The sequence below is a fragment of the Anomalospiza imberbis genome, chromosome 3, assembly GCF_031753505.1.
Source record: "Anomalospiza imberbis isolate Cuckoo-Finch-1a 21T00152 chromosome 3, ASM3175350v1, whole genome shotgun sequence".
NCBI classification, from domain to species: Eukaryota; Metazoa; Chordata; class Aves; order Passeriformes; family Viduidae; genus Anomalospiza; species Anomalospiza imberbis.
Genome location: NC_089683.1, coordinates 48,974,012 through 49,001,269, shown reverse-complemented (window position 1 = coordinate 49,001,269; position 27,258 = coordinate 48,974,012). Strand labels below are relative to the sequence as shown.

Genomic DNA, 27,258 nt, shown 5'->3' with positions numbered 1-27,258 from the left:
GCAGAAGTAAAGAGATTTCCAGTTATCCACAGCCTGTCACAGTTTAGTCGCTTTCAGCAGGCACCACTACCAACCTCGAGCTGTATGGGTGAGACTCCCCAGGCTCAGCTCCCTTTGCCTTAAGAAACAAAGTGAGTGAGTTGAAATAGACAATTATCTGATACCTCATATGTCCTTTGCAATCAGGGAAAGGGAGAAGGGATGCCTTGAAGGTGTTCCAAGGTCTTAGGTGAGCTGGGTTACTGTCTGAAGGCTTTCATAATGCAGAGACTATGCATGGATCAGAAATTAACTGGGTACCTAAATCTTTGCTCAGATAAAATGTAGCCAATTTCATTGAATAAATCCAGGCATTGGAGACTGCAGTAGGGCTTATTTATGTGAATACAGTGCTCTTAACTGACTCAGGAGCTGGAACCTAGTGAATATGTTCTGACTTATTCACTGAAGATGTTTAGACAAGGAAAACTCATCACATTTCAAAACACAGACTTGGAGAAGGCTTAACAGGAGTAATGTAGATAACATACATTTAAATGGTGTAAAGAAGAGGAAGCAAAGGTTTCTGGTTTGAAGCAAGTGCTGATGAACATAATTACTGTAATTATCAGGAAAACTATTTAAATAAAAGAAAAACAACTTTTCCTTAGAGATAATTATAATGCTTTTATTTAGCAAATGTACTGAAGAATTGTTTTTCTGTAGAGACATACAGGTATGCCCAAATTCCACAGTTTCCATCTTCTCAAACAGCTATGAATTTTTGAAATTAGTTTAATGAACAGAGGGGAATATATGTGGAGATGTCAAACTTATTTTTGTCATAAACCACATGATTCCATTTACCACTAATCCTCAAATAATTGACCTGGGGCCACCAAGAGCTTGCAGAACCCTTGCTGGTGCTTTATAGAGAACAGGCTGTTCACAAAATTTTAACTGTCCACTTTCTAGCCATTTGAAAAGAAAAAAGACATTAAATACTTCCTTAATACATACTTTTCCATACTGGCAGTTGCTGAGGTTACCACAGGATTGCTTTGGTTCTTTGTATTTTTAAAATTACATATGGAAGGGCAGTGATCTAGGACATTATTTCCCTACTAAGACATGCTTCAAACGATAGAAGACTTTCTTGAAACCCTTGTAAAATGGAGAACAGACCCTAGAGAATTCAGCATTCTACAGCCTACACTTGGCTAAAATGTAAATGGTTTTATTTTCCTGAGAATTGCATTCTGTTCTACTTTGAGTTAAACCCATATTTGCCTTCTACTACTACCTACTAGTGATGTGGCTCTCACTTGGTAAGCACTGACATGATTGTCATTTCCCCACTGTGCCAGAATTGTAAAGCATGGGACAATATAAGGGTCTGCAATAATGATACAGGGGTGTCCCATATTGAGCCATTCTTTGGTTTGGCAGACAGAAATTAAGTCTTTTGCTGAGATCTGCCTTGTATATGTATGTTTGAATGTCCTCATCTTAGGAGAATGTCCAGAGACATCCCTAGCAGCCTGAAATGAAAACTCATTACATGCAAATCAAATTCTGTATAAAAAAAGACCTTAGAAATAAACCTATCACGAGGGCTCTTCTCACCAAAAAATTAATTACAACTTTTCATTACTGAACTCTGATGAACAAAGCATAACATTCCCTCAGATGTGAGTCCCAACTCAAATCACAAAGAAGGAGTACTTATTAAGTACTGATTTTTCTGAGATATTAATTGCTTGCCCTATTCTTTAATCCCTTCTGGTCTGAAAACAATCTTTCCCCAGATGTTTTTGGAATGTTTTGGAAAAAAAAAAAAAAAAGAAAATAAAAAAAGAGAAGATATAAACTTTGGCCCTATTAGGGTTAATGTTTTTGCATAGACATATATGACCATAAACTGGTCAACTAGTAGAGGTCTTCTGCTAACATTGTGACTGAGAACAGGAAGAATACAGCCACAATAATATACAGCTGTCTACTAAAAGTATTGCATATAGACATCTTTGGCCATGCAGTCTCTTGGCCTTCTGGAAATACGTGAGCTGCATTGCTAGCATGACAAAAAAAATAGCAATGTTAAGAATTAGAAAGAGGCGAGTATAAGAAGCTGATATTGATGGGGCACTTCGAGCAGTTGCCACCATCTGTGTCAGCCCTGATCTGCCTTTGATTGACACCCCAGTTTTGTGCTTCACATAAGTGATATCTGCAAAGTCCAGAAGATCTTTCATTTCCTCGTCTTCGTCTACAGGCAACTCTTTTTGTGCCTGAGTCTGTGCCTTTTGTCGCACTTTTCTTTCATTTACCTCAATCTGTGCAAAAATGTCAGGAACGGCATCAACAAATTTGTAGCCTTTGGCTACCTTTCTGTTTTTCTTTGCTCTGCCACGCTGCTGCTGCTGCTGCTGCCTCTGAGAGATTGCAAATATCCTGTCAATGGCCTCCTCTGTCTGTCTCTTATCTGAAAACCTCAGCAGGCGCTCAGCAGTCTTCCTAAAGCTGGCTGTGTTGCGTACACGAGATAGGATCTGCTTCTCAAGCTGCTGGAAGACGGGCTTAAAATGTTGCAAGTTCTTCTCCACAATCCCTACATAGTCCTTCACTTCTGGCACTGTGGAGCTCCTAATGGCAGAGGCTCGGTCAAAGACAATTTTCTGGCGGTCTGCAATAACCTGTGCAAAGGCAGAGCGGGAGCCATCCTCGACGGGCCACAGGTACACGGCGTAGGCATGCTCACCAGTGGTCACAAAAACATCCAGCTGCGGGGAATCTCCACGCACAGTGAAGCTCTGCACGTCCACAGAGGGCCCAATGAAAAGGTAGATGGCCCTCGTGACGGGGTGCCGCAGCAGGGTCGTTACATTCACGTAGTTTGTTCCGTTGTAGGGGTAGCCCCGGGGATACATCCTCGAGGCAATGGTGGCTTTCTCACTGTGGCCGGTGTCATCCATCCAGTACATCTTATATATCCCATCATGGTGCCTAATAAAGGCCCCATGGACATCATCAACAACTGTTTCTTCAAAAGGCACATCCACATTGTGGAAGAAACTGGTTGCTGCCTCCAGAGGGCTGTCATCTTCTAGGTGGATTTGGTCCACTAGCAAGAGAAGCTGGGGATGGAGAAGTATAAGGTTTCGTTGCAATTTTCTTAGCTTCAGTTTAGGGTTGTATGCACCCACTCCTTCTCCCCTGATAAAAACCACCCCGCTTCTCTCTGTGGCGGCAACTACTCGTCCCTGACAGTCGCCAGCCAAGTCATGTTTATATTTAAGCCACTTTGAGGAACAGTCTTCTGTAATCTGCCCTTCCCATGGGGAGAAGCAGCTCTTAGACACAGCAGGGGAAAACATTAATACATTATTTAAAAAAGTATATTTTGGCCCATACAGAGCTTCTGTTATGAAAGGTACGCCATTGGGAGCAAAAGTGAAGGAGTTCTGGTCTGGGTGTTCGTGGCCAGCATTAAAGTTCCTCCACCCCTTGATCCACTCTTTGTACTTGTTCTTATGAACAATATCGTATATTGCACGTCCTCCCAGCTTTCCTGACTTGAAGGAAAGGAAAGGCCTGTTGATTTCAGCTGGCAAAGCACTTCCATAAGTTACCACTCCCCAGTCCTCAAAATAATGCAGCTTAGGAACCCCATAGTCTGGTGGAGGTACAGAGCGTAAACTTGCATCATACCTGCAAAAAAAGATGGGAAAAATGGGGTCAAAAATCACTTGACTGATTCCACTATCAGCACTTGTACAAAACTCAAAAAAACATTCACTAGCTACATCAAGGAGCAAGCCAACAATATAAAGCCCACAGTTACGCTTCCTAATAACATAGATGTAATTATCATTCATCATACTAATCCCTATACAAATTTGTTGTGCGCTTTTTACAGAACAATAGCTGAAAGCATCTGGTCTGCATTTAAAGGAAGCAATCTTTCTACAGTTCAAAAATAAAGAGTACCACTAATTTCTAACTAGCTATATGTTGTCCTAGATAGTCATAAAACTACCAACTATAACACAGATCTTTAAAAAAGTCAGATTAGACCAGGCTGCAGACACTGCCTAGACATCAGCATTTGTGCCTATTTACTGACTACTTAACAAAGAGGAGTATCTGTTTCCCCAAAATGATGATTACAGAAGTCTGTAGTCTTCAAACAGAATAGGCAATAAATTAAAAATTAATGAGAAGGCATTCTGAAAGTTAAATGTTTATTATTTGTGTCAGTTAATGTATATAATTATTTTTCTCCAAACTAGGCTGAAGAAAAATTTTCATGTTTTTTTCTTGTATGAATTGTAAGATATAAGACATTTTGTTTAAAAAGAAGCCTTAATTCCAGAAAAGGTTAAAAATACTACAATTTTATCTATGGAAGTTAAAACAACAAAAATTCAAAACAAAACTTAATCTTCTAGCATTGTTTTTAAGCAACCAAAATAAACAAAACCATATTAAGCCCACTAATATTTCTGTTAGACGGTTCTAGAATCAGATTTATTCTTACAACTAACCAAGAGTTTCTGGCAGGCCCTAAACAATACAAAAATTTCCATGGAGACACAGGAGAAAACAGTGATGGGATGAGGTTGTAGAGGAGAGATTCTGTATTTTGCAAGTAACAAGATGAAGACTGCTTGGAGCCTAACAAAGATGCACTCTAATGTGCACATCATAAGTGCAAACCAACAGATACTCAATAAAATTTTTCTTGCAAGAGAGAAAGAGCTACACTGATTCCTCAAAAATATAGTTGATATCTCCACAAGCAAAGGGAATTAATATGTGGATCTAAAGTTTCTTGAATCTTTTAATTTCTTACTTTAAGAAGATTGACATAGAAGTTAGCATAGCTGAAAATTGCATGGAAAAATATCCATCTAGCCATCTAGCATGGCATATTTTCCAAGCATAACTTGCTAATTAGTGTGCAAATCCTGTTAACACTAGCCTTACTGCTTGGATTATTTAGCTTTTAAAAGAAAGTTTATACTATTTTACAAAACTTTTGAATGAAAACTAAGCTTTAAATATTCACCTAATTCATTATAAAAGAACACAACGGGATTAAACCCCATTAGAACAGACCAAATTAAACAAAGACTACATAGAGGCAAATTTTCAGTTCCTTTGGAATGGCCTATATTCTATGAAAGCAATAGACAGTGGAAAGAAACCATAAAAACAGATGTAGGGCAAGACCAGGGTGTTCCCTGTGGCAACCTGTGCTAAGTGAAGAAGTTCTTCTGTGCCTCATGACCCTGGGTGGCACACGGACAGCCTGAGCCCAGTCTGTATGGTGCACATCTAAAAATAATGAATTATCACTAACAGCAAACAGCTGCCAGGTTCCTTTTGAGCCCACTCATTCCCTTTCATACCAGAGAAATTCAGTGTGGAGAGTGCACCACCTCTGCCCTTTGGATGGTGTGCCTGGGCCCTCCACCACTCGGTTCCTTCTAATCTGCTCTGCCAGCCAGTTCCCACTGCCATTGCGCATGACAAACTTGTCGAGAAACACCAGCTGGCTCTCCGGCCCGTAGAACCAGTTATAGTTGGAATCTGCGATGGCCACAGTTCTCTGGAAGCCTTGGGGAAAAGCGAAAAGGAGAAAGAAAAAATAAGCACACAAAGCTGCTTTTGAAGAGCATGCCGGTGAAGCCAAGCGGTGCAAACAGAAGCAGCCTTTTCTGATGTTTATAGACCTGGTTGTAAATGAGCCATAAATAGGTTACACAGGAGTGGTTTTCTTCTGCTGCAGCTAACTTGAATATTCACCTTTCTTCCTTGGCTTTGGGCTACAGATAGCCAAAGTACTACACAAAATCTAAGATGCAATCCACTTCCTCTCCTCACTCAAGTCTGGCAAAGGTAACTTTTCCCTTTACAGCTTTACTGTTTTTATGGCAACCTATACTCTGCAAAGTAATAAACCAGAGGTGCTCCAAAAGAACAAAATAATCAGCTTCACCTTGAAACCATCATGAGTTCATTTTGCTCTTAGGAACCTCTTCCAAAAGGATCCCTGAGGTCTCACATGGAGACAGCACAATTCCTTATGTACTTGTGCTGGCATACCAAAGCTGCATTCAGCCCCCCTTGCATACATGCATAGATCTGGGGTTCCAAGAGAGTTATCTAAGTTTTTTTAACCTGGAATTTGAGCAATGTAAGTTCCTAATTAAGTATCCTGCAAATAAGCAACACAAGGGGCAACAGCTTTAAACTGAAAGATGGTAGACCTAGTCTAGAAATGAGGAAGAGGTTCTTTCCTGTGGGAACAGTGAGGCATGTGAACAGCTTGTGAAGTTGTGGATGCTCCACTCCTGGCAGTGTTTAAGGATAGGTTGGATGGGGCTTTGAGCAGCCTGTGCTAGTGGAAGTTGTCCCTCATTAATAAGCAGTGATAAACAAGGATGTTACTGTTTTGATAACTGTTGAAGGTAAAACCCAAGGAAATGGTTATTTTGAAAAGAATCTAAGTAGAGTGTTGTTTTAAAATGACCTATTTAAAGTATGAAATTCATTGCTGCTTCAAAAATAAAGAGATTTATCTTCATTCAGCCAAAGGACCTACCAGGCAGGACAGTCCTGTACATAAATGCAAAGTGCTGCTTGAGCCAGGGGTGGCTGAAGTGATTGATGTCAAAATGCCTTTGGACAAGAAACATGTACTGAAACAGTGATCTGGTTGTGTAGCTGCCATAAGCCACCCCTTCATAGAGGGAGCCATCTGTGACCTCCTGCAGCAGGACTACTGACTTCTCCATGATTGCCAACACTTGCTTGGTCCACAAGTAAGCTTCCTGAAGGTAGCCTGAAAGAAAAAGACAATGGCAAAACTAATTACAACACAATAGTTCACAGATGGTGCTGTCTGTACTTCCATAGTGGGGTCCTTCACAACAAGGAATCTGCAGTCCAGAGTCTATAATACAACCTATTGCTGCAGCATCCCTGTACTTCTAAGGTGAAAAATAAAATACTGTATTTAAATGCAGCAAAGCAAGGTCACATGAGCACTGGAAAATCTATCAAACACCTTTTTTTGCCAATAATATGGGGCTATGCTTTACAACTTAAAAAGAAAATTTCCTTAACGCATTCAGGACATGCAAAAAAGGGAAGAGCCAAACCAAGACTATTTATTCCATGTCAAATTAAAGCTGTATGAAAACAAACCAATGGCCCCACTAGAGGGCTCCAATAATGCAACAATTCTCATCATTCTTCTCTGGCAGGATCACCAGCATGGCAAGGAGATCCACAGAGACTAAAAAAGTAAAAAAAGTTCACATTTGAGCTGCAGTTAACTGATATGACGATGAGCGAACTCATGCTCTATTTTAAGACCTGCTCTGTTCTACTTATATTTTCAGTTTGTTGTACAACTTAAAGGGTTATCCGCATAAAAGGTATTTTTGGAAGAGCTTTGCATGGGTAATTCCAAAAGTAGGTTCCTTAATTCCAGAATAAAATTAATCTTCCAAGCAGATAAATTCTCAGCATCCACATATACATGACCTAAGCAATTTCAGTTTTTCTAAACAAAAGCATTTCAGAGATTTTACTGTATTGGTCTGCTCTACACAAATCAGGACCTGGGAAGAAGTCATGAGAAACTTTCTCAGTGCCAGTCTGCTTTCACTAAGCCCAAGCATGAGGGCCTCAGCACCGCATTTATGTATTGCAGAAGTCAGCACATGGAATCCAGCAGAGGAAAGGCTATTTTGGATTGAGTAGCAAGAGAGGTAGGACTAAACAGAAATCAACTGCCTTGTGCTTCTACATGGCAGCTTAGTGTTCTCCCAGTTCAAAGTATCTGGACACAGACTAAACCAGACTTAATTCCACCCTATAGCAAAGCCCAGCTGGCACATGTTACACCCCACTACGTGGTGAAGCAGTGCCTGGCTGAATGAAGCACATGTGCTAAGGGAGTAGGAGCTACATTCAATCCTGTTACTCAGTGTTTCATCTCATTGCCACCAACACTGTATTTACGCTCAGCAGAGTGATGAGTAATTCAGGCATTCTACTAGTCAAGGCTGCCAAATCCTGCTCAGTTAACAGAGACAAAAAAAAAATAGCAGTGTCTAAGCAAAACAGACAACCTGAGTCTATCACTGTAATTTAAATGCCTGGCTGAAGAGAAAACTGTGATGGGGAAGGCCTGAGCAGCAGTGGCAGTGGTACTACTTACTTCCACTTCACTCACAGCTATTAAGACATTCTTTCATTACTCTTCATGGAGCTGGCAGCACAGTGGTCTGTCAGAATCAAATCCCGAATGTTTCCACTCCTGTTTTCCCTTGTGACATAAAAGGGAAGCTATGACTGCCTCAAGAATGTTATTTGCCATGGTTCAGCACAGTGTCTTTACCATTGTAATGCATTAATGTTCTGTTTACTTTGGGTGTATCTATGCTATAATGCTACACTTATAGTACACTAAAAGAATAATTACATTGAAATGAAAAAAATTAAAAGAATCAACACCCTGTCAGGCTACAAGACAAACCAGAAAAAAACTCACCTAAATTTAGAAGTATATAAGCCAGCTATCTATATCTATCAAAGCCTTACTCAAGTTTCTATTTTGAACATCTGAGTGTTTAAGTGCAAAGACTTCGCCATACGCACGTGCTCAGAATTAACTTCAATTAGTTTCATTTTTCATTTCTTTGGCAACATTTGCACTCTTTTAAATTGGCTGTTTAGTCTCTACAGGCTTCAATAGCTGAATTCTGTTTAAACTTACTAGTTGGAATTTAAACCTTCTGTGAGAAAGGTCTGCACTGGGATACATTATTTGCAATTGCTATGTATCTGAAACAGAAGGATAACATGTTCATCCCTTTTCTCCCTTGCTATTTTTTCTCCTTCAGATTATTTTCATTCATATTGGAATTACGGTTTGTTATTTTTTTTTAATTTTAGACTAACAGAAAAACCTCATTTAAGTTGCTATTTAAAAAAAAATTTTTCTCTATATCAAAAGAATAGCATTTTAATTTAGAAATATACAGTCTATTTTGACCTATTTTCATTTGAAATAATACTACTATTTTCAAATTGCTCAAGAATTCATTAGTTTCCTGCTTTTTTTCTTCCTCTTCCCCCCAGACACCAACAATTTAGTGAAAAAAAATATTGGCCAGCTTTGTGATGTTTTCATAATTTTTCACACAGCATACTTATGGTCTATACCTTAATGAAAAGTACAATCATCTCGCAAACTGTCAGCTTTCTGCACCAACAAAGGCTTAGGGAAGGCTGGAATTATATGAAATTTAGCAAAACCACTGAATAAACATAGCTTGAGTCTTCAATTTGTGGAAAGCAAGACAGAAGGATAGGCAATAACTTCCACACATGCTCTTGATACTTTTCAACATATACACATCAGTCAGTGTGTCTGTTTTGACAGGCACTTAGCAAAAAATGACCTTCCAAACCCAGCAGGCGCCAGTTTTTTGTCACATCTCTTTGGGCACTTGAAAGCTCCAGTGATGTGCAGATGTGCCTCTGTTTGGCAGGGCTGAGCAGCTTGGCAACACCATCAGCATCCAGAAACTAGATTTCCTTGACTTGCAGTGTGTAAGTAATTCCATTGGGAATCATGTTTTCAAAATACTTCTAGCACATATAAAATAATCACCTGATAAAGTAAGGATTAATTCTTATAAAAGCAGGAGCTGGCTCCATAACTTCCCTCTCTCAGCTGAAGTACCTCTGGGGTTTAAAGTCAGGATTGCTCACCTGTTTTCTCTCTCTCACTCTGTGACTTGCATTCTCCAGCAGGACAGGGACAGCCCCTCAACAGAGCAGGCAAAAGCTACAGGCCAGGGCATTCACCTTGGAAATGGGAAGGATGGTTTTCTGTCCCCGAAGCAAAGAAGAAGAGGAAACCAGGCACAAATGTTGGTTGTGGGGTGCAATGGCAGAGTTCAAAGGGAAAAAAAGTACAGCATTGCATATCCCCATAGAAAAGGCTGTTGGGAAGAAAGGTCCTAAGCTGTGGCACTTGTAACTTGATAAAGTTACACTTTTGCAGCTCCCCCAGGTGACAGGACAGAAGTCGTGGATGAAATTCCAGGTTATCCTGTTGTCTGGCTCCCAGGTCAGATCACTGGGCATTTCTGACTGCTGACTTTCACGATGCTTTGTGTAAGGAGACCAAGTGCATCATTCTACATTGATAATCTACTCTGAAAGACACTGTCCATGAATCAGGACTGGACAAACTGCATACAAGGGGATTTTTAGCTCTTACAAACTGTGGGGTAAGAATTTCAGAATCACTTAGAAAATTGAATTTATATACACACACATCATGCCTTGTACATCTGCCCAGACTTTTGTTCTATTCAGTAAATTAAATTTTACTAAGCAGCAAAAGAGCAAACCCAATACTGCTGTACAGTAAGAAGCATTTTTATCAAATCCTTAACTTTGCTACATAAGTGGCTGATTTGAGTTGATACACTTCAGAAAAAACATTCCTATGGCTTAGCACATACCTTGATTCATCAGAACCAGGCTTCCAGCCAGCAGGGCCACACAGTTGGTAGGCTGGTGGTTGTGAAGGTACTGGAAGCCCCATCCACGTCTGTATGATGTTTCGTACATGTATCCTGAGGCATTGGCAATTACTTCAAGAAATCTCTCCTGTTGAATCTTGCTAAGGTAGCTGTACAAGAAGTCATAAGCCGTGGCAAAACCAACCAAGGAGTGAGCAAGAGGGACTTCATCCCAGGGGGCATCCTTCACTAGCCTGTCAATAAATAAAGACAGCAATTAATTTTGACCTACTTAGTTTGCCCCCTTACTGTACTGTGATAAGTGTATGACTTAACATCTCCAAAGTTAGATCATTCATGTTGAATTTTAACACAGTAGTAAGCTACTTATCAAGTCTCTGAACTGAACTATTTTTCCCATCCTAAGCATGGACAACATTAATCTTCAAAGCTCAAAAGCTTTATTAGAAAGATTAAGGTGCTAAATATTAGAAAAAATGTCTGAAATATTCTGGGTTTTGCTAGGAGAAAAATAGGGAGAATATTGATTGTACAGAAATGAAATCTATTAATCTGAAGTAAGATTCATATAATTTTTGTGATAAAGTAATATGCAATGGTTTATACTCCTCCAACCTCCTGTAACAAATCTTTTTCCTTTTCCAAATGAGTCAGTTGATGATAAATGGTGCCTATGAGACTAAAGCTGTCTTTAAAGCAAGTCTAATAAAACAACTCACTATACTGTTTTTTCATGTCCCAAATGCACTCAAGGACAGAAGCAGAGAAAAGGAAACTTAGTTTTACTACAGCTTGAATTAACATTCTTAATAAACTCTGGGATTTTTTAACGATAAGATAGAAAAGAGGTAAAATGCTGTCAATACTGAAAAATTATTTTCTAGGAACTACTGGCTCTGTCCAATGATTACACCGAACCCAGCAAAATAGTAAATTTTTACCAAGAAATTTCATAATATAGGTAGTATGGAGCAAATATTCCTCTTAAATCAGGCATACATTGTGTATCAATGACTTTAGTTTTGCAGTACTTACAGTACTTCCAGACCATGGTTCTACAGAAATAAAAATGTGAAGGAATACATAGTGAAAGTAAACTTTTATAAACTGAAAAATCATCAGTTGCTTTCAGGCTTTCATGTTCTCCTCTTTCACTTTTTTTGCAATCGATTATTTATTACAGAAATGAATTTAAATTGTTGACATGAGTGTCTTACTGCAATCAGTAGAAATGTTGGTGTGCTCCTGAAGGCACACACATTGCAGTTTCAGCTACTTTATAACTCGACAAATAGGATTTCATCTTCATTTGTGTAAGTAGCAGTGTGAACAGATGAGAAAAAAATTCCCCAAAGAGTAAGATAAAATGAAAAAAATCTGCTACAGAAGCATTTATTGGCATTCCAAATGCATTAATAAAGCATGTAGAAATTATGACCATCAGCCTAAGGCACTGCAGTGCTGGTAAAAGACACCATGTGCAAGTAAAAAAAAAGACCTTTAATTTTTATTTCAGCATATTTAAATCATTGGAAGAACTCAAGTTTGGGATATTCATACTCTCATGTAAGGAAACTCTCCATATGCTTTTTGATCAGCTGAATTTCCAACAGTTTTAACTGTTCACTTTCTCTCAGCTTTGATTCCATCTTCTGCTTGCAGTGAAGTTAAACATTCTTTTTTCCTTTTTTTAAATGAAATATTTGTCTCACAGATTTAAATTAAATACATCAGTCTGAGTTATCTGGTTATTTGTCAATCTCAATTAATTCTCTATTTTTGCTTCTTCATCTTTCCTTATAATTGAAGGAACTATTAAAATGTTGTTGATCTTATACATAAAACTAAAGTTACATTCTATGCCAATTATATGCAACACTCTGGCACCATGATTCCTGTCAGGAATCCTTTGAGACAGAAAAATTCCTTTGATCAGCTATATCATGAATTCTAATTTCCAAAGTATTTTTAGTTTCATTAAACCTTTGCTTATTCAGAAATCAGAGTACAGGAAATTTCACTTTAAAGGCACCTGCTTGGAACAACTACAAAGAGTTTGATGCTAAACTATACATTAGGGTGGAAGAAAAGTACAATGAAAGAATTTGAGCTAATTTAAAATACTTAATTAAAAGTTCAGTATCCTTTTAACAACACACAAGCTCCTAATTAAATTCTGCTAAACCTATTCTGCTTAAACCTGCTCTTTACCTGACTAAATTTAAAATGGGATTTGCCAGTGGAACTGATTTATTGTAACTTTCACTGTTAAAATGCATGCTTACTTTATGTTTAGTTTCTAACAGAATACCACATCAAATTCTACAGTGTACGAGCATATAGTAGTCTCCATGGCACTGCTTCTGACAAAACAGAAAGCAGTCTTCTACATGGGAGGGGATAAATTGAGAAGTTATAACTGAATTTAGGCTCCTGATCTCTTCCAGAAAAAAAAACAAACAAACAAACCAAAAACGATACCAAAACAAACCCCACAGGCTTTCAGTGTAAAAACCCTTATGTTAGGCTCCCTTATCATACATACTGACATAGTTACCCAGCTTGGGTTAGACAAGCAATTTTGTCATAACTGCCCTCAAATTGCACTTCTGTACAGTTACGTCTTGTACAAAATTTCACAGAGGAGATTTACACAAGTAATAGAGAAAATCAAAGATGATGATTTGAAGATCCTAATTTCTAAACACACAAAGCCACAGTTAACATCTGTTCTTAAGGTGAAGTTGTTTGAAGACACAACTCTTTAGTCGCTATAAATCAGTGCTACCCCCCTTAACTTAGTTTCAAGGGAATCAAGCAATGTACACCAAACATGTGGAATATGATTCACAAGAAGAATGATCAAATAGCATTACATGGATTTGTACCTAAATTACATTCTCATTTTTCAAATGCATCCCCCAGTGTCAGACTTGGTAAATAGCCTGGCTGATAAACTGGGGGAAAGCACATAACCACAGGCATGCACTGAACGTAAGTGAAAAAAGTGTTTTCAGGGCTAATTCTTAACTACTAAGAAAAGTGGTATGTATTTATTCAAAGATAGGTAAAAACAAGCCCACACTTTGCCCTGTACAACAAGCTATTTTCTAAGCCACTCAAGACTAAAACTGAACACCAGAGAGTATGAACTTCAGCTTCACAATTAACTGTGTCTGACGACAGCAAGTAACTTCTACCTCAAGGCTGCATTAACCTTGTCAGTCTTTAAAGGCATCAGGTGTTACAAAAGCAAACAAACAAATCCAAAGTAAATAAAAATATCTATAATGGGTTCTTTTATACAGAACAACTACTTAGTTGCAGACATATGAATTTTGAGCGAAGTCAACTGTTAAAAATTCTAAAATATAGTCTGAATTCTAAAAGATAAAGGCACCCCTACAATACCTTTTTGCACTTATATACCTGTATCTGTAGGAGTAGGTATATTTGGAAGAGATGCCTATCTGGAAACTTTAGAAGATTTTGAAAGAGCAAAAAGTGCTGAAGAGGTTTGCTACTGTCGGAACACAGAATGTCCCTTGGACACTCTTGGATGTTCCGGGCCCAGGTCAAAAGCATTTGAGACCCTGGAATGCAGCCGCAGACCCCTGTGGCTTTGAACCTGTTCCATGGAACAATTTACCAGCTTTGCAGGAAGAACAAGAAATCACAAAACTTTAGATATTATAGTAGAAGTAGTCACAAAGTGAAAGGAAGAATTTTTGAGTGCTGTACAGGGGGGTTTTAGGCCTTGTACAGAGGGGTCTGAGTTTTGTACATGGGAGTCAGAAGTTCTAAGATGGAGGGATTTGGGTGTGCCCTGTCCTCTTTCTTTCTTTTTCCTAACCTCCATGTTCTTGGTGATGTTGGCACTCACAGATTGGTTTAGAGTAGAAAGTCACTGTTCAGTATAGGTGATGGGCATCGGGGAAACCTGTAAACATCTAATACGTAATATAAGATATAAAAGAGGGCACCAGCCCCCTGGGCATCGGAGTGTGCCCTTGCCTGACTGCTGAACGGACTGCAGCAGCTCAGGGAGAAATCTTTTAGATAACATACAAGAAACTACCTTGAGACCAGATGACTGAAGACTACTGAGTCTTTCTTTGGAAGCTCGGGTTGGAGGAGAAATTTTTCCACCTTTCCAGGCCACCCCAATCAGGGAGTGAGACCCAACAACAATGACAGACCCCGCATGCTACCTCATGATCAAATTCCATAAACATCCAAAGCCATATGCATTGTTCTGCACAAAAATTTGCTGTCTGGACAAATCCTGTGAATGGCATAGGATAAATACATGCCTGGGGTGTTCTTTAAAGTTTTTTTCATCTGTGTCCTATAAAATATTTTTGTTACTTTAAATATTTAGAGTTTGATATAAATCCTCCCTGAAGAAACTGGAGAAATAAAGAGATCATGGATAAGGCTGGAATTATGGATAAGTAGCATGGTTTTCCTACATGTGCTGAGAATTTTAGCATGGTGCGATGTGGTTTATCTGTTTTAGATTTGCCACCTTCTACAATGAACAATGAATATGAAGAGGGGGGTTAAGGCCCTGTTTTCCACTGATCAATTGATGGCACCAAGAACTGTCATGCATGAAACTGCATTTGTTCTATGTATACACAACACCTTCATTAAATGCAATGCCAAGCCCTAAAAAAGTATACCATTTGCATAAAATTTTGGATGGAAAGTAAAAATCACTATCACCAACAAAGCCAAGATCACTACAACCTCTCAATTTCTTGACAACATTCCAGATGCTACTACTGCCTCTTCTCTCAGTAGAAACGTGTTTCTTTAATTTCTCACTATTCACTACTAAGTAACTACTTCCTTACTGAAAGCAGGGTCACCTGGGTTGGGGCAGTCCCAGACATGAGAGGGAAAAGAATTCACTGAGAACAGCCCTACAGAGGTGAATTTTGGGGTTCATGTGGATGAAAAGCTGGGCATGGCCCAGTGATGTGCACCTGCAGCCCAGGAAACCAAATGTTCTGGGCTCATCAAAAGCAGCACGGCCAGCAGGGAGATGGAGGGGACTCTGCTCCTCTAGTCAGCCCTGGTGAGACCCCACCTGGAGTGATACAAACTGCTCTGGGCTCCTCAACATAAGAAGGACATGGACCTGCTGGAGCAAGTTCAGAGGAAGCTCAGATGCCTTGAGCACCTCTCCTATGCAGACAGGTTGAGAGAGATGGGGTTGTTCAGCCTGGAAGTCTACAGAAACCTCCTAGTACCTAAAGGGGGAGTGACATATAAAAAAGAGGGTTTTTCCATGGGCAGATAATGGTAAGACATGGGGGAAAGGTTTTAAACTAAAAAAGGAGATTAAGAGTTATGAAGAAGCTCTTGACTGTGAGGGTGGTGAGGCACTGGCACAGGTTGCCCAGAGAAGTTGTGGATACCCCAAACCTGGAAGTGTTCAAGGTTTGGCTGGATGGGGCTTTCAGCAACCTTGACTAGTCCAAGGTGTACCTGCCCAGTGCAAGGGTTTTGGAACTGGAGGATCTTTAATGTCCCTTCCAATGCAAACAATTCTGTTTCTATGATTCTTTTAGTATTTCCCTAGAAATACAAGCCAAGCGGGAAAAAAACACAATCTGGCCAGTTCAAGGAAGGATTTAAATCAAACTCTGCTGCTCAAGTGAGTTCCTTGATCAGAATCTGTGGGATGTTTAGAGTTATCTTTCCTTCACTGTGTATCCAGTTCTTAAAAACAAATTGAAGTAAATAGGAAAATAAATAACCCTCTTTAATCTGAGATTCAGAATACCCTTCCAAGCAGTGTGAGATCTGATTTTTGGCCTCTAGGTCAACAACTAACATGGTATCAGTGCATGCAAAATGAAGAATTAAGCACATCCTGACACATGCATTATACAAATAATCCACATCCTGAATTTTAATGCTCCAAACTTTCCCATGACAAATCACTGCAGAATAACTCCTGGAGGAGGAGATTGAAAGAATAATGCCAGTACTTGCTCCTCAGTACTGAAATTCTCAGTCTCACTAGGTGCATGCAAAAGAAGTGAGTGAGAAGTCTCTTCTAAAGGCTTAGAGGTGAAAATTAGTTCTAAGACAGCCCTGTAGTGCATTTCGATGCCATCTAGCTCAGATATGGTGGCCAACTGTAAGCATGGTTGAGTTTACTGCACACTAAATGTCAAGTGTGGATGCAAACGAGGCACGCAATGGGGCCAAGTGACCTCTTGATCGCTTGTGCAATTGTACAGTCTTCCCAATGCCAAAGGCAATGCCTTGGCATTCTTGCAATTGTCCTGACCCACTTCTGAGAGAAGAAGATACAGCTTTAAACCTCCCACCAGGCATGAGAGAAAAATATTCTTCCGTGGCTAGACAAAGCATACCTATCAAGAGGGAGAACAGCTTTCAAAGGGAATGCGACCACCAATATTCATTTTATAAACCAGACCAAATCTTAAATATTTTTCTTACAAAGTCTCCAAAACAAAGTAATATTTTTTTGATCAAGTGGAATATTTTCTTAATAAATGGAGCAATACTCCACAATTGTAATTTTGGGAAGAAAAAAGAAGACTCTTTGAAAAAAAAACCAACTTCTCAGCTTTTACCCTTCCCATATTTTTCTGGTTGGCTGCCAAAGCAAAAACCCCATTATCTGCCCAACCTTCATGCTTGGTCCTTTGAAAAAAAAAAATTAAAAATTAAAAAACATACTTGAAAAACCAATGATTTATGTTTCTGGTGTCTAAGGTAAAACAGGTTTGCCCCTCTTTCTTTACCAGTCATGTTTCAGCAGCAGCCAATCTCACATGCCTGTGTTCATTGCAGCTTAGTTAACAGAAAGAAAGGCAAAGGAGTGGTTAAATGTAAAAGGCTACATTCATGTCAGTATGGAGAAAAAAGACAACATATAGACAGATGTTTTAAGAGCTTACTATAAAAACAGAGTTGTACTGCTTAGGTGCTATAGGGAGGAAAGTAAACTTTAGTTTCTTGAAAATCTTAATCTACTTTTTAACCTCTTTCCCTCTGTTTCCTCATAGGTCTATGATCATCATTCTGATGCTTCTAAAGCTTCTTTCAGATCTTCTCTCATTTTTGGCTTTGATCACAAGAGAGTCCTTCTCACACAGGGTCTGCTTTTATGATGCTTCTGTGTTGACACATTAATAAATTAGAACTGACTCTGTTTTAGTTGGTCTCAGTATCATATTAAGCAGACACAGAAATTTAATAATGTTATTTTTTTAGGAGATTGCCTCTACTTCTTGTTTTAGAAAATTTTATACCAGTCATGCCACAAAGTGAGCTCCCAGTAGCTACCACAGAATGTCAGCACCAGTTTATCTTCTATATCATTTTGGATATTAAAGAAGCTCTCCAAAATTCAGCTAGCCATTTACTTTCATAGACATGCACAACTTCTATTTTTAAACACTAGAAGATAAAAACAGCATAAGGGTTTGATATTTTACTTACTAACATATATTCCAGATATCAAATTCATCCTCCTACCCTTCCTTTAAATTTTCTTCCTCTCTGTAGGAGACAGTGTATCCTCCAAGCTTCTTTTATACTAACTTTTATTTCACAGTCTTATAAAGCCCCCCTAAGTTTTCTTTGAATGTGATTGCTAGTTGATTATTGGGAGTCAAACAGATGTTAGAAATTTCTGGTGTCAGTACAGAGACTTGCTTTATTTCAACTTGGCATATATGAATTTATTTTAGTTAAATTATTATCCACACATTTAATTATTTACACGTATCTATTTTTACCTTGTAATGTGTACTGTTCAACATCTAGCACTATCTGGACACTAACAGCAAGGGTCCTATAGGATGCTCCCACACTTTTTAATAAGCAGTGACTAACAGAAGGCTACATGATTGCTAGTTTATAAGAAAGCAGCAGAAAGGACACAGATTTGTTATTCCAGAGTCTCCTGTTAGCTTCTACTTAGTTGCTACTATTTCCCTGGAATGTCTGCATGTGCTTGACAGTAATTATCTGCCCTGTGAAACCCACAGAGTCGCTGCTAAATCCCACACCTTACTGCACATTGGTAACATACTTGTCTTTAAAAATGGGGTATGAACTATGTGCAAAAAAACCCCAAAACAAACCCACAGAAATCCCTTTCTGGCCATTGTAAATCAGAACATCTCTCTTGCTACAAGAAAGGTGCAGAATTTGTGAACTTCCAAGGTGTTAGTTTGTAAGGTGGGCTTAGGAAAGAAAGTTTTTTGCTGCTTTGTCCAAACCAGAGAATCTGACTGAATTGCTATTTCTGCACAATGTGTGACTCTGATTACATCATTCCACTTAGTACGGGAAAGGGATGAGCCAGAGGCATATGGAAAGAATCACGAGCACAGATCTTCTTGGCCAAAACACCCTTCTGGTGGGGAGTGCTCTAGGGACCAGTCAGAGATAAAATGCCAGAAAACACATCAATATCCTCTGTTCCCTCTACAAAAAGGTATTACAGTTCAAATATAAGGACAAACTTACCATAAGATTTTAGAAAATATCTAGATATCTAACCCATGGAAAACCAACGGGGTTTATTTAGCTTTTAAATTTACAGGCAAAACTATTAATGCTCACCTACTTCAACTAAAATATTAATGCACATTTGTTTGCTGTTGCTAGTCCCCACAACAGTGTCGTTCCCATATTATTTCGGGTGATTGTTATAGTTAGCTGTTACCCAGTGCCCCTCTGTTTATTTTAAAATGTAAACCTACTCCAGGATGTAGCCATTAGGGATGCTCTGCTAATGAGCAGCATGCCTATCCACATGGGTTGTTATGACAAATGGCTCAACCTCTGTTAGCTGACACAAATGGGAACTCAGTTATGGGTATACTTTATTATGTGACATAAAATTACTACTTTAATAGATGAGAAAGGACCAGAGTTCTTAATTACATGCCCCTTCCATGTATATATCAATTACCAGTAGACTTTCTCATAATTGTATCCTGGGATATTTGGACTATTGAGGATTCCACTAATGTAAAGAAGAAATTTAAAATGTCAGTCTCCTTAATCTCCTAGCATTCTGAAACAAATAACCAGTGACATTTTAAACCATATTTTTTTATTCAACTACTGCACAGGCTAAAAACATACACTTTTTTTTTCTGGTAAGGCTTAAATTTTACTTAACATTGCCACAAAAACTAGAGAAAATTCATTAAGATGATTTTTTTTTAAATTCTAAAGCTATTTTAGAGTCAATGCTATGACAGCAGCAGTCAAAAGAAATCCAGATTATACTGCTGAAAGAATTAAACTGTCAATGCCAGTTCCAACATGTTGATGAATCTGTCAGTGATAAAAAAGATATTTTTCCAGAAAATTTACATGTCAGTCTTGGAACCTACACTACTGAGGAGGTCTAAGGAGAGGCCCATTTTACTTACCTTACGGATACCTCTTTGGAAAAGCCTTCTTTCCTGACGAAATAAAGAGTTATGGCAGATGACTCTCCTAAATTGCAAGGCTCCAAAGTCAGGCAACATCAAGACTGCTCCTTCTTTTCCCCCTCCTGATCAGAACACATGTGCCCTCAAATTATTTAATAAGGACAATAATTATAATATATCACCCAGAATGGTATTTTCCCAAAGTCTGAGGAAAACCAAACATGCCTAGATAGACTGGACAAAAAATTCCACCACCACTCTGACTCTCCTAGAACAGCTCACAGAACAGCCACAACTCCTATTTATAATGTTTATTCTCGTAGTCTAACCCTAAGTGGAGAAGTACATGCAGTAACATTTTCTGGTACTTTTAAATTGAGTTTCTTAGGAAAAACAGATTTACATAATCTGTCTGCCCAGTCCTTCAGCCTGCTAACCCAGCCTATTTGAGCAAAGCCAGACAGTGCAGTACATGCCTCAGAGATGTCACATTCCTACTTTTCTGAAAACCACTGTTGGACAAGGGAGAGACATCTGTTTTTCTGCCACCACTGATGGGGCTATAGCGTAAACTCCATGCTGACAGCATTCAGACATAAGTTCTCAGGAGGGAAACAAAAATGGAAACCAGATTCATGTTTCTGCCACAGCATTTGAGGAGCTGGCCAGCTGGAGGTTATACAAAGGGCAGCTTAGCCCAGCTCTATCACCTATGTTTAAAATTTCCTCCTGCACTTCCACTACTACTAAGCATAGTGCAACCACTTATTTTGCAAAGCAGAAAACCCTGATTAAACTTGATTGATTTCTGAATGGGATGTCTACACCAGAAGGGAAAGATGGGGAAAGCATGGTTTCTCTTTCACCAAAGTAATGTAAGATACTTGCTTGAGAAAAAAACAGTAGTTGGAGGCAAATAAATTACATCAAAGCCAAGTGGAAATGGGATATCTGCTTGGTTCTGATTGGTATCTGGTCAGCTGGGACAATGGAGAGCATTATAACAACGGACAGAACAACCACAATTAATCCAGGGCAGGAATCACAAGGACATAAGGAACTTAAATAAGGTTGAGAGAGAGAGAGTAAGATGTAGGAAACTGAAAAAAACAGACACAAACAAGTCCTCCTACTCAAAATACTGCTTCCCCCTCTTTCTTATTTCATTAAAACAGATGGCCATGTAACTATAGCCTTCCCAAAACAAGTAAAGAAAGAGTGTGAACAGTGAAACTAAGGAGGAAGGTGTTGACTTTGGAGCAGTCTGTCTCCTATTGGAGATGGTCACACATCCTTGCATTCACCTCTGTAAACTATATCTCTCTGTCAGTGTGCCAAGAGAAACTGTCTCCACACTGTCTCCAGAGCTAAGACTGAAGCTTTGTATTGCTATGCTTCAGTGGGAGATTGTGGAAATTACCACCACTGTTGAGACAATGTTTTTCTTCCTAAATCCCGCGTCCTCTCTTCTGTGACATGCAGGCCTGTGTGTCCCTTCTGTCTCCCATCACTTTTTTGCTCTAGCTCATGTACTTCTGTGTCATTCACCATTTTAATACTTAGTGCAGGGGAACCTGAACACTATCATAGCTTTTCAATCATGCCCATCAGGAGGATATAGATCCCAAGTTATGCTAGCTCAAATCCAGTGTAATTCCAGTGATGGCCCATGGAAGGATAACATTTATAGGATACTACTAGTTGGTTACTAGAGGATAAGGGATAGTAGTTTGAGCAATGAATCCTGCTTGAACAGCTAATGCTTCTTTTCCTGTGCTGACTTGAATCTTGACTCACACTTCTGCTGAGCTGCTGTCACCACAGAGCTGTAGAAGAGCAGCTATGACAGAAGGGAGCAGTGCCACATCCAGCTCTATCTTGCTGCCCTGCGCAGATGCCACTATCCTGGCAAAGCCCACATTCCTGCCCTCTGACCTATTCACAGTGACAGCAATCCTGGACCGTAGTCTGCAAGGTGCACCAAGTGGCAGCTGCTGCAGGGAGGTAGGGGAAATGCATCTGCCTGAGCAAGAAGAGGAGATAAATTGCAGGTGGGTATGAAAAGCAGGAGACCTTGGAGTTCCAACTCTAGAATCACTCCTATAATGAGAACATTAACTTCTGTTCCCATAGAATGAGTGTGGCACAGAGAAGACAGAGTAACTTGTAGGGATGACAACTCACATCCAGGGGAAGTTAATCCAGGAGGTGGTCATCAAAATGCCAGTTACTCACGCAGTTCCAGTAATCAGATGGACAACTATCATGTCCTAGTATGTCTTAAGGAGAGGCCCAAGAGCCATGCAGCCAAGTGAAGCTGCCAGCCTGAACTAAAGCTCAGACAGATGTCAGAGCAGACTGCAGAAGCCCAAGAGTGTCATTTTTACCTACACCTAATTATACGTTTTTCATATGTCCCCCTTTCCTAAATTCTTCCTAAGGAATAATTAGTTACCCAAAAGATATGTATGAAACTGGGAAAAAAAAATTAAAAGTAACACTTTTAGCACTTTTTGCCAAAAACCAGATATGAAATGCTTTCTTCTGATTTAGAGTGGGTTTGGATTACTTTTTGTTTTTTTACAGCAAACAGGGTGGTGCATAAAGAATCGTGCTCCTTTCAGTATCAAATTTCAAGAAGATAAGTCCAGTGAAGGTGAAAAGCTGTGTGTCACTGCTGGTCCAGATTAGGGTAAATGCATTCAGCAAGTTAGTCACTGTTAAAATGAATATTAGTACAACTGACATAATTTAAGCAATTCACTTTTCCACTCACTCCTCCAACTGTAAGCAGTTTATACAGTAAGAATAACTTAAAAAAAAAAAAAGACAAAAATCTACCAACTAGGCTGAGCCGCCATCCTCTCCATGTAATCCTTGGCCATATTGATGGCCTCCATGTTTTCAGGGAAGAGCACACAGAACATTGCCAGGGCCCCAAGGTTGTTGCCATATATTTCATTCCAGCGAGCGCTGAACTCCTTTGGGTCCCAGGGAGGAAGGTACTCCAGGGGATTTGACAGCATGGTTTGCACTGCTTCAATCAGACGAGCCGCAATGTGCTGGTGTGTGGTGCTGGCCTGGAGCCGCAGTGTCTCCACGTCCCCCTTGGAGAAGTAGAGCATGGGGTAGCTGTCATAGTTGGCGTTGACAAAAGGAACCATCGTGTCTTGGTCCTCCCTGGCGCCGCAGGCAAAGGCAAAACAAATCGCGTGTATGAAAAACACACTTGGGGCTCCCCGTGTGTGAGTCCTCATTGTGGCATCAGATCTCCAGGTCTCAATGGCAGCCAAACCATCTTTGAATTGTCCTGTGGAAGATGGACATGAAAGAATGAGTTAGAAAACGAATCTGTAAGACACTATCATTCAGGAGCCTTTCTAGGAAATATGATTCCATCTAAAGAACCCCATGTATTCTCCAGGTGACTTTCAAACCATCTCTATTTGAATATGTCAGATGAAACATCTACTGAGCAATTCACGTGAGGCACTTTGAAGAAAGCCCCTTGCTTCCCACACCTTGCCCTCTAGTAGCTGATACCAGCTGAAGGGACACAACAACAGCTCTTGTACTCAAGATTTCAAATAATTGCAATGGTGCCTAATACGAAGCAGCGCTGACTGTACTGGCAAGCGGAGAGGGGCGGGAAGGGAGGAGGAAGGGGGAGAGTGAGGAAGCTGGCGGCAGCCAAGCCTGCGTGCTGCCTTGGCTGATGTTAGCAGCTGGAAAGAGGGAAAGATGAGGAATGCTGGAGGTTTGTGCTGGGGTCACTTTATACAGGGCTCAAGGCCTCCGGTTCTGACACGTCCTCATTTTAAAAAAAGGGATAAAAAGAGCAAGTCAGGAGTCAAAAAGGGAAACAGTAAGTGGCAGAGTCTTAAAAAAACAGCTGAAATACTTTGCCTTCTGGGCATTTAAGGGTTTGCATTATTAGTATTTTTTTCCAAGGGGCTTTCCATTTTACATGGGGAGATTTACTGCCAGTTACCAAGAAGGCTGAGCATTGTATTTAAATGCATATTCTTCTATGCACATTACTTCTTGAAATGTGCTCAAATGGGAAATCTATGCAGAGGCAAATGCAATTTAAACATAGTAAGTTACTTTGTAGAAATTATCAACTATCTGGCCTAAAGTCACAGATAAAACATGGCCAAGATCCCCCTGAGGAAAGCCAGCAAATTCCTAGAATTCTTACGAGGGAAAAGGTTATGGAAAGCAGGCTCAAGTGAGACACTTTTATGTAAATAATGAACAGTAGTTTTCAATTATTAAAAGGAGAAATAGCAGCAAAGAAAACCTAAAAATGGCTACTTTTTTTTCTCCCATGGAAAACCAGTTTCATAGGATTCAGTCATAAAACTTGTAGGAAGTTGAAGTACAAAGCAACCTTTTACTTTACTCCCCACAGGTCCCTATTCCATAGCCAAAATTTTCTAATAGAAACTGAGGCTGCTAAAACCTTATTTAGAGACCCACATCCTGTTTCAACAAAGTCATTAATATGAGAAAACTTTGACAGACAAGTACCCTTCATGACTACTGTGTGCCCAGACCCTCTAGATTTTTGTGCTCAGATACTAAAATTAATTTGTGAGTAAATATCTTTGGCCAAGAAATACGTAATTTTGTTGTGAATTCATACCTACAAATATATTGTACCCTGTAACTGCTTAAATTTATCTCTTACAGTGAGCAGCATAATCGCTAAAACAGAGTGTAAGGGAAGATTACATTTTCATAGTATTTTAATGCATTTTGCAAGTACATTTTGCCCTGTTTTGGATGTAAACCAATTGTTACAGGACACATTATCACAGGCTGGTTTATTTGGTAACACTTCTACATATCTACAGAGTCTCTCCCCACATACACATACAAAAAGACACATGCACCACAGTTTATCCAGACCTACTAAAATCTACTTGTATTCTTCTCTATGCTGAAGGAAACTATACAACAGTATAGTTTGACAGGAAGGAGGTAAAAACCAGCTAAAGCAATACATTATGGTTGAAACATGATGTAATTTTTTTAATTGATAAAAAAATTGCTTTGTCATAATAATAAAAAACCCACTACAGTTTGTTTTTTTTGGTTTTTTTTTAAGCCTCTGTGATCCTTTAGAACCGTGGGCAGAGGAAAGAACGTAAAAAATACCTCAAAAAAGCCAAAAATGCCTGTAGCTTTTTCTATGTTAGCCATTTATTGAAAAAACTTCCTGGTTCACACAAGCAGAAAAAAATCCCAGCTAGCAGTAAGGACTTCATGCATTCTTTCCTTTGGTTTGATTTCTGTAAGTGTTCTGCACATCAATGACAATTAAGAACTTATATAAATTTAGGGATGGTTTTAAGTATTTCCTAAATTAAGTTATTTCTGACCAACCATTAGGGAATATACAGTAAAGTTTCCCAGAACTCCTTTGCAAATCTGAACACACATTTCCCAGCATTACACCATCATCAAACACATCCAGTGTTGCCAAAAAGTCACAGTCTGTACTCTTAAGTATTCAATAGCCTCCCACATTTTCACCCTTTATTCATGTGCACATTTCAGTGAGAAAGTAAACCCTTTTTTTTTACCTTTACATGGGAAGGAACCACTACACCACATTGCTTAGGCTAACAACAGAATAACTGGAAAACCAACCTATTGTATATTTATTCAGAGTCACGATCTGGAAGAAAGTCAATAGGCAGTGACAAAAGCAGGAGTACAAAATCATTTATTCTTGGTTAAATAATACTGACACCCTTCCTATGATATGAAGACAATAACTCTCAGCAACCACAACTCACTAAGGACAGTGAGCCCTGTCCCATAACCTTGAAGGGCTCAGCCTGGTGTGACTGATGGATGGGAGGAGGCAGTGGGAAAGGAGTGCACCTTCTTTCCATGCAAACCTCTGAACCTTGATTAACAGCATAGCTAAGGTGAAGCTGGATCTGTGCAGATAACTTTCCATATAAGCTCCAGCTTAGCAGCTGTGTGTGAACTCCTTACAAGTTTGCCTGATACACAGGGCTTGAAAGAATTGGAGTCTGGGCCTTCTGATCATTTAACGTGCACTCACAATACCATTTTTTAAAGCTAAAGGAATTTCTTACTCTCATATTACACTGCATCATTACCAGCCACATCTTCCAAGAAAAACTTTACTAAGCAACTCAACCTTTTCTGAAAACGAGGGGGTTTTATTCAGTTAGGAAACCATGATCTGATTAAGTATTAAAAATTAAAAGGAGAATGAAGGATGCTTGCCCATGGAAGAAAATGCTATTATCCAGTGTGCTTTGAAAATGTTGTCATTTAGTTCCAGAATGAAAGTGCATTTTGCATGATTTCCACTCCACTGCCAGTAGAAACAAACAGTAAAAAGCATCAATTACTCCAGAAAAAATACAGATAACTTTACCAAATAAACTATTTAAAAGAAAAGAGAGGCCCATTTATTCCTGCCACATGTGCATAGAGACATCGCTTCATCAGTGAGAGCAGAGGAGTGAGAGACAGGCAGAGGAGGAGGGAGAGGAAATGATGGCACTGTTAGGATCACCAGCTTGCACACCTGTCCTTGAAGCAATCTGACCTTCTTGTGGCTGATTGAAAACTAAAAACAGGTAAAGAACTGTGGTTTTCTGTAGTATCAGTTCCGAAGAGCCACTCTGCTTTGTAGCTGCTTTTATCTGGGACCAAACTTGCAATACTTCTTAAAAAGTAGAAGTTGCAGGTGTCTCTGCTGGCATCTCCTACGCTAGCCATGACCCATCTCTGACATGGGCACCTTGTCAACATTTACAGTCAGGAACAAATAAGGTGGGATTTCAGTTGACTAAAACTTCCACAAAACGGAGGCATTACAACACCACAGATTATTCAGGTTTCTGAATAAAAGATCTTCCCAGAGCCCAGGACTGGGACACGAACACATCAGACTCTTTGTCTTCTTTTGGGAAGCTACTATTTTCCACAAAGGCTACAGTTCTCATTATCGTTACCTGAGATACCTGAGAAACAAATGTCTGCCTAAGAAATGTGTTCAAATATTTAAAGGAAAATCTGTTCCACCATACTGACGAAAATCAAATCTTCCAGTTCAGTGTGCAAACTTTTACCTTAGAAAATGATCTCTGAGTCAGCATGGATGTAAATTTCATAAATTATTGACAGTGAAAATGAACTTTTTTACTCCTTTTTTTTCAATGCTTGTAATATTATAACATGCAGTTACATTTTGAACAACAGTGTCA

General features: G+C 39.3%; 1 protein-coding gene across 6 annotated transcripts in view; it reads right to left on the bottom strand.

Moving 5' to 3' along the window:
• Window positions 1-640: 640 nt before the first annotated feature.
• The window catches only part of DSE (dermatan sulfate epimerase), a 34,978-nt gene continuing 8,360 nt past the window's right edge, over window positions 641-27,258 (bottom strand). For 2 of the 6 annotated variants that reach the window (XM_068184296.1, XM_068184299.1), the window contains 5 exons: window positions 22,841-23,309; window positions 10,536-10,789; window positions 6,590-6,829; window positions 5,394-5,601; window positions 641-3,690 (listed from right to left, as the gene is read on the bottom strand). In XM_068184296.1, the coding sequence (XP_068040397.1) occupies window positions 1,926-3,690; window positions 5,394-5,601; window positions 6,590-6,829; window positions 10,536-10,789; window positions 22,841-23,256 (2,883 nt within the window). In that variant the 5' untranslated portion in view covers window positions 23,257-23,309 and the 3' untranslated portion in view covers window positions 641-1,925. Of the gene's footprint in view, window positions 3,691-5,393; window positions 5,602-6,589; window positions 6,830-10,535; window positions 10,790-19,996; window positions 20,260-20,402; window positions 20,512-22,840; window positions 23,310-23,520; window positions 23,543-27,258 lie in introns of those variants that run through there. The other 4 variants (XM_068184297.1, XM_068184300.1, XM_068184301.1 and 1 more) reach the window with 4 other exon arrangements.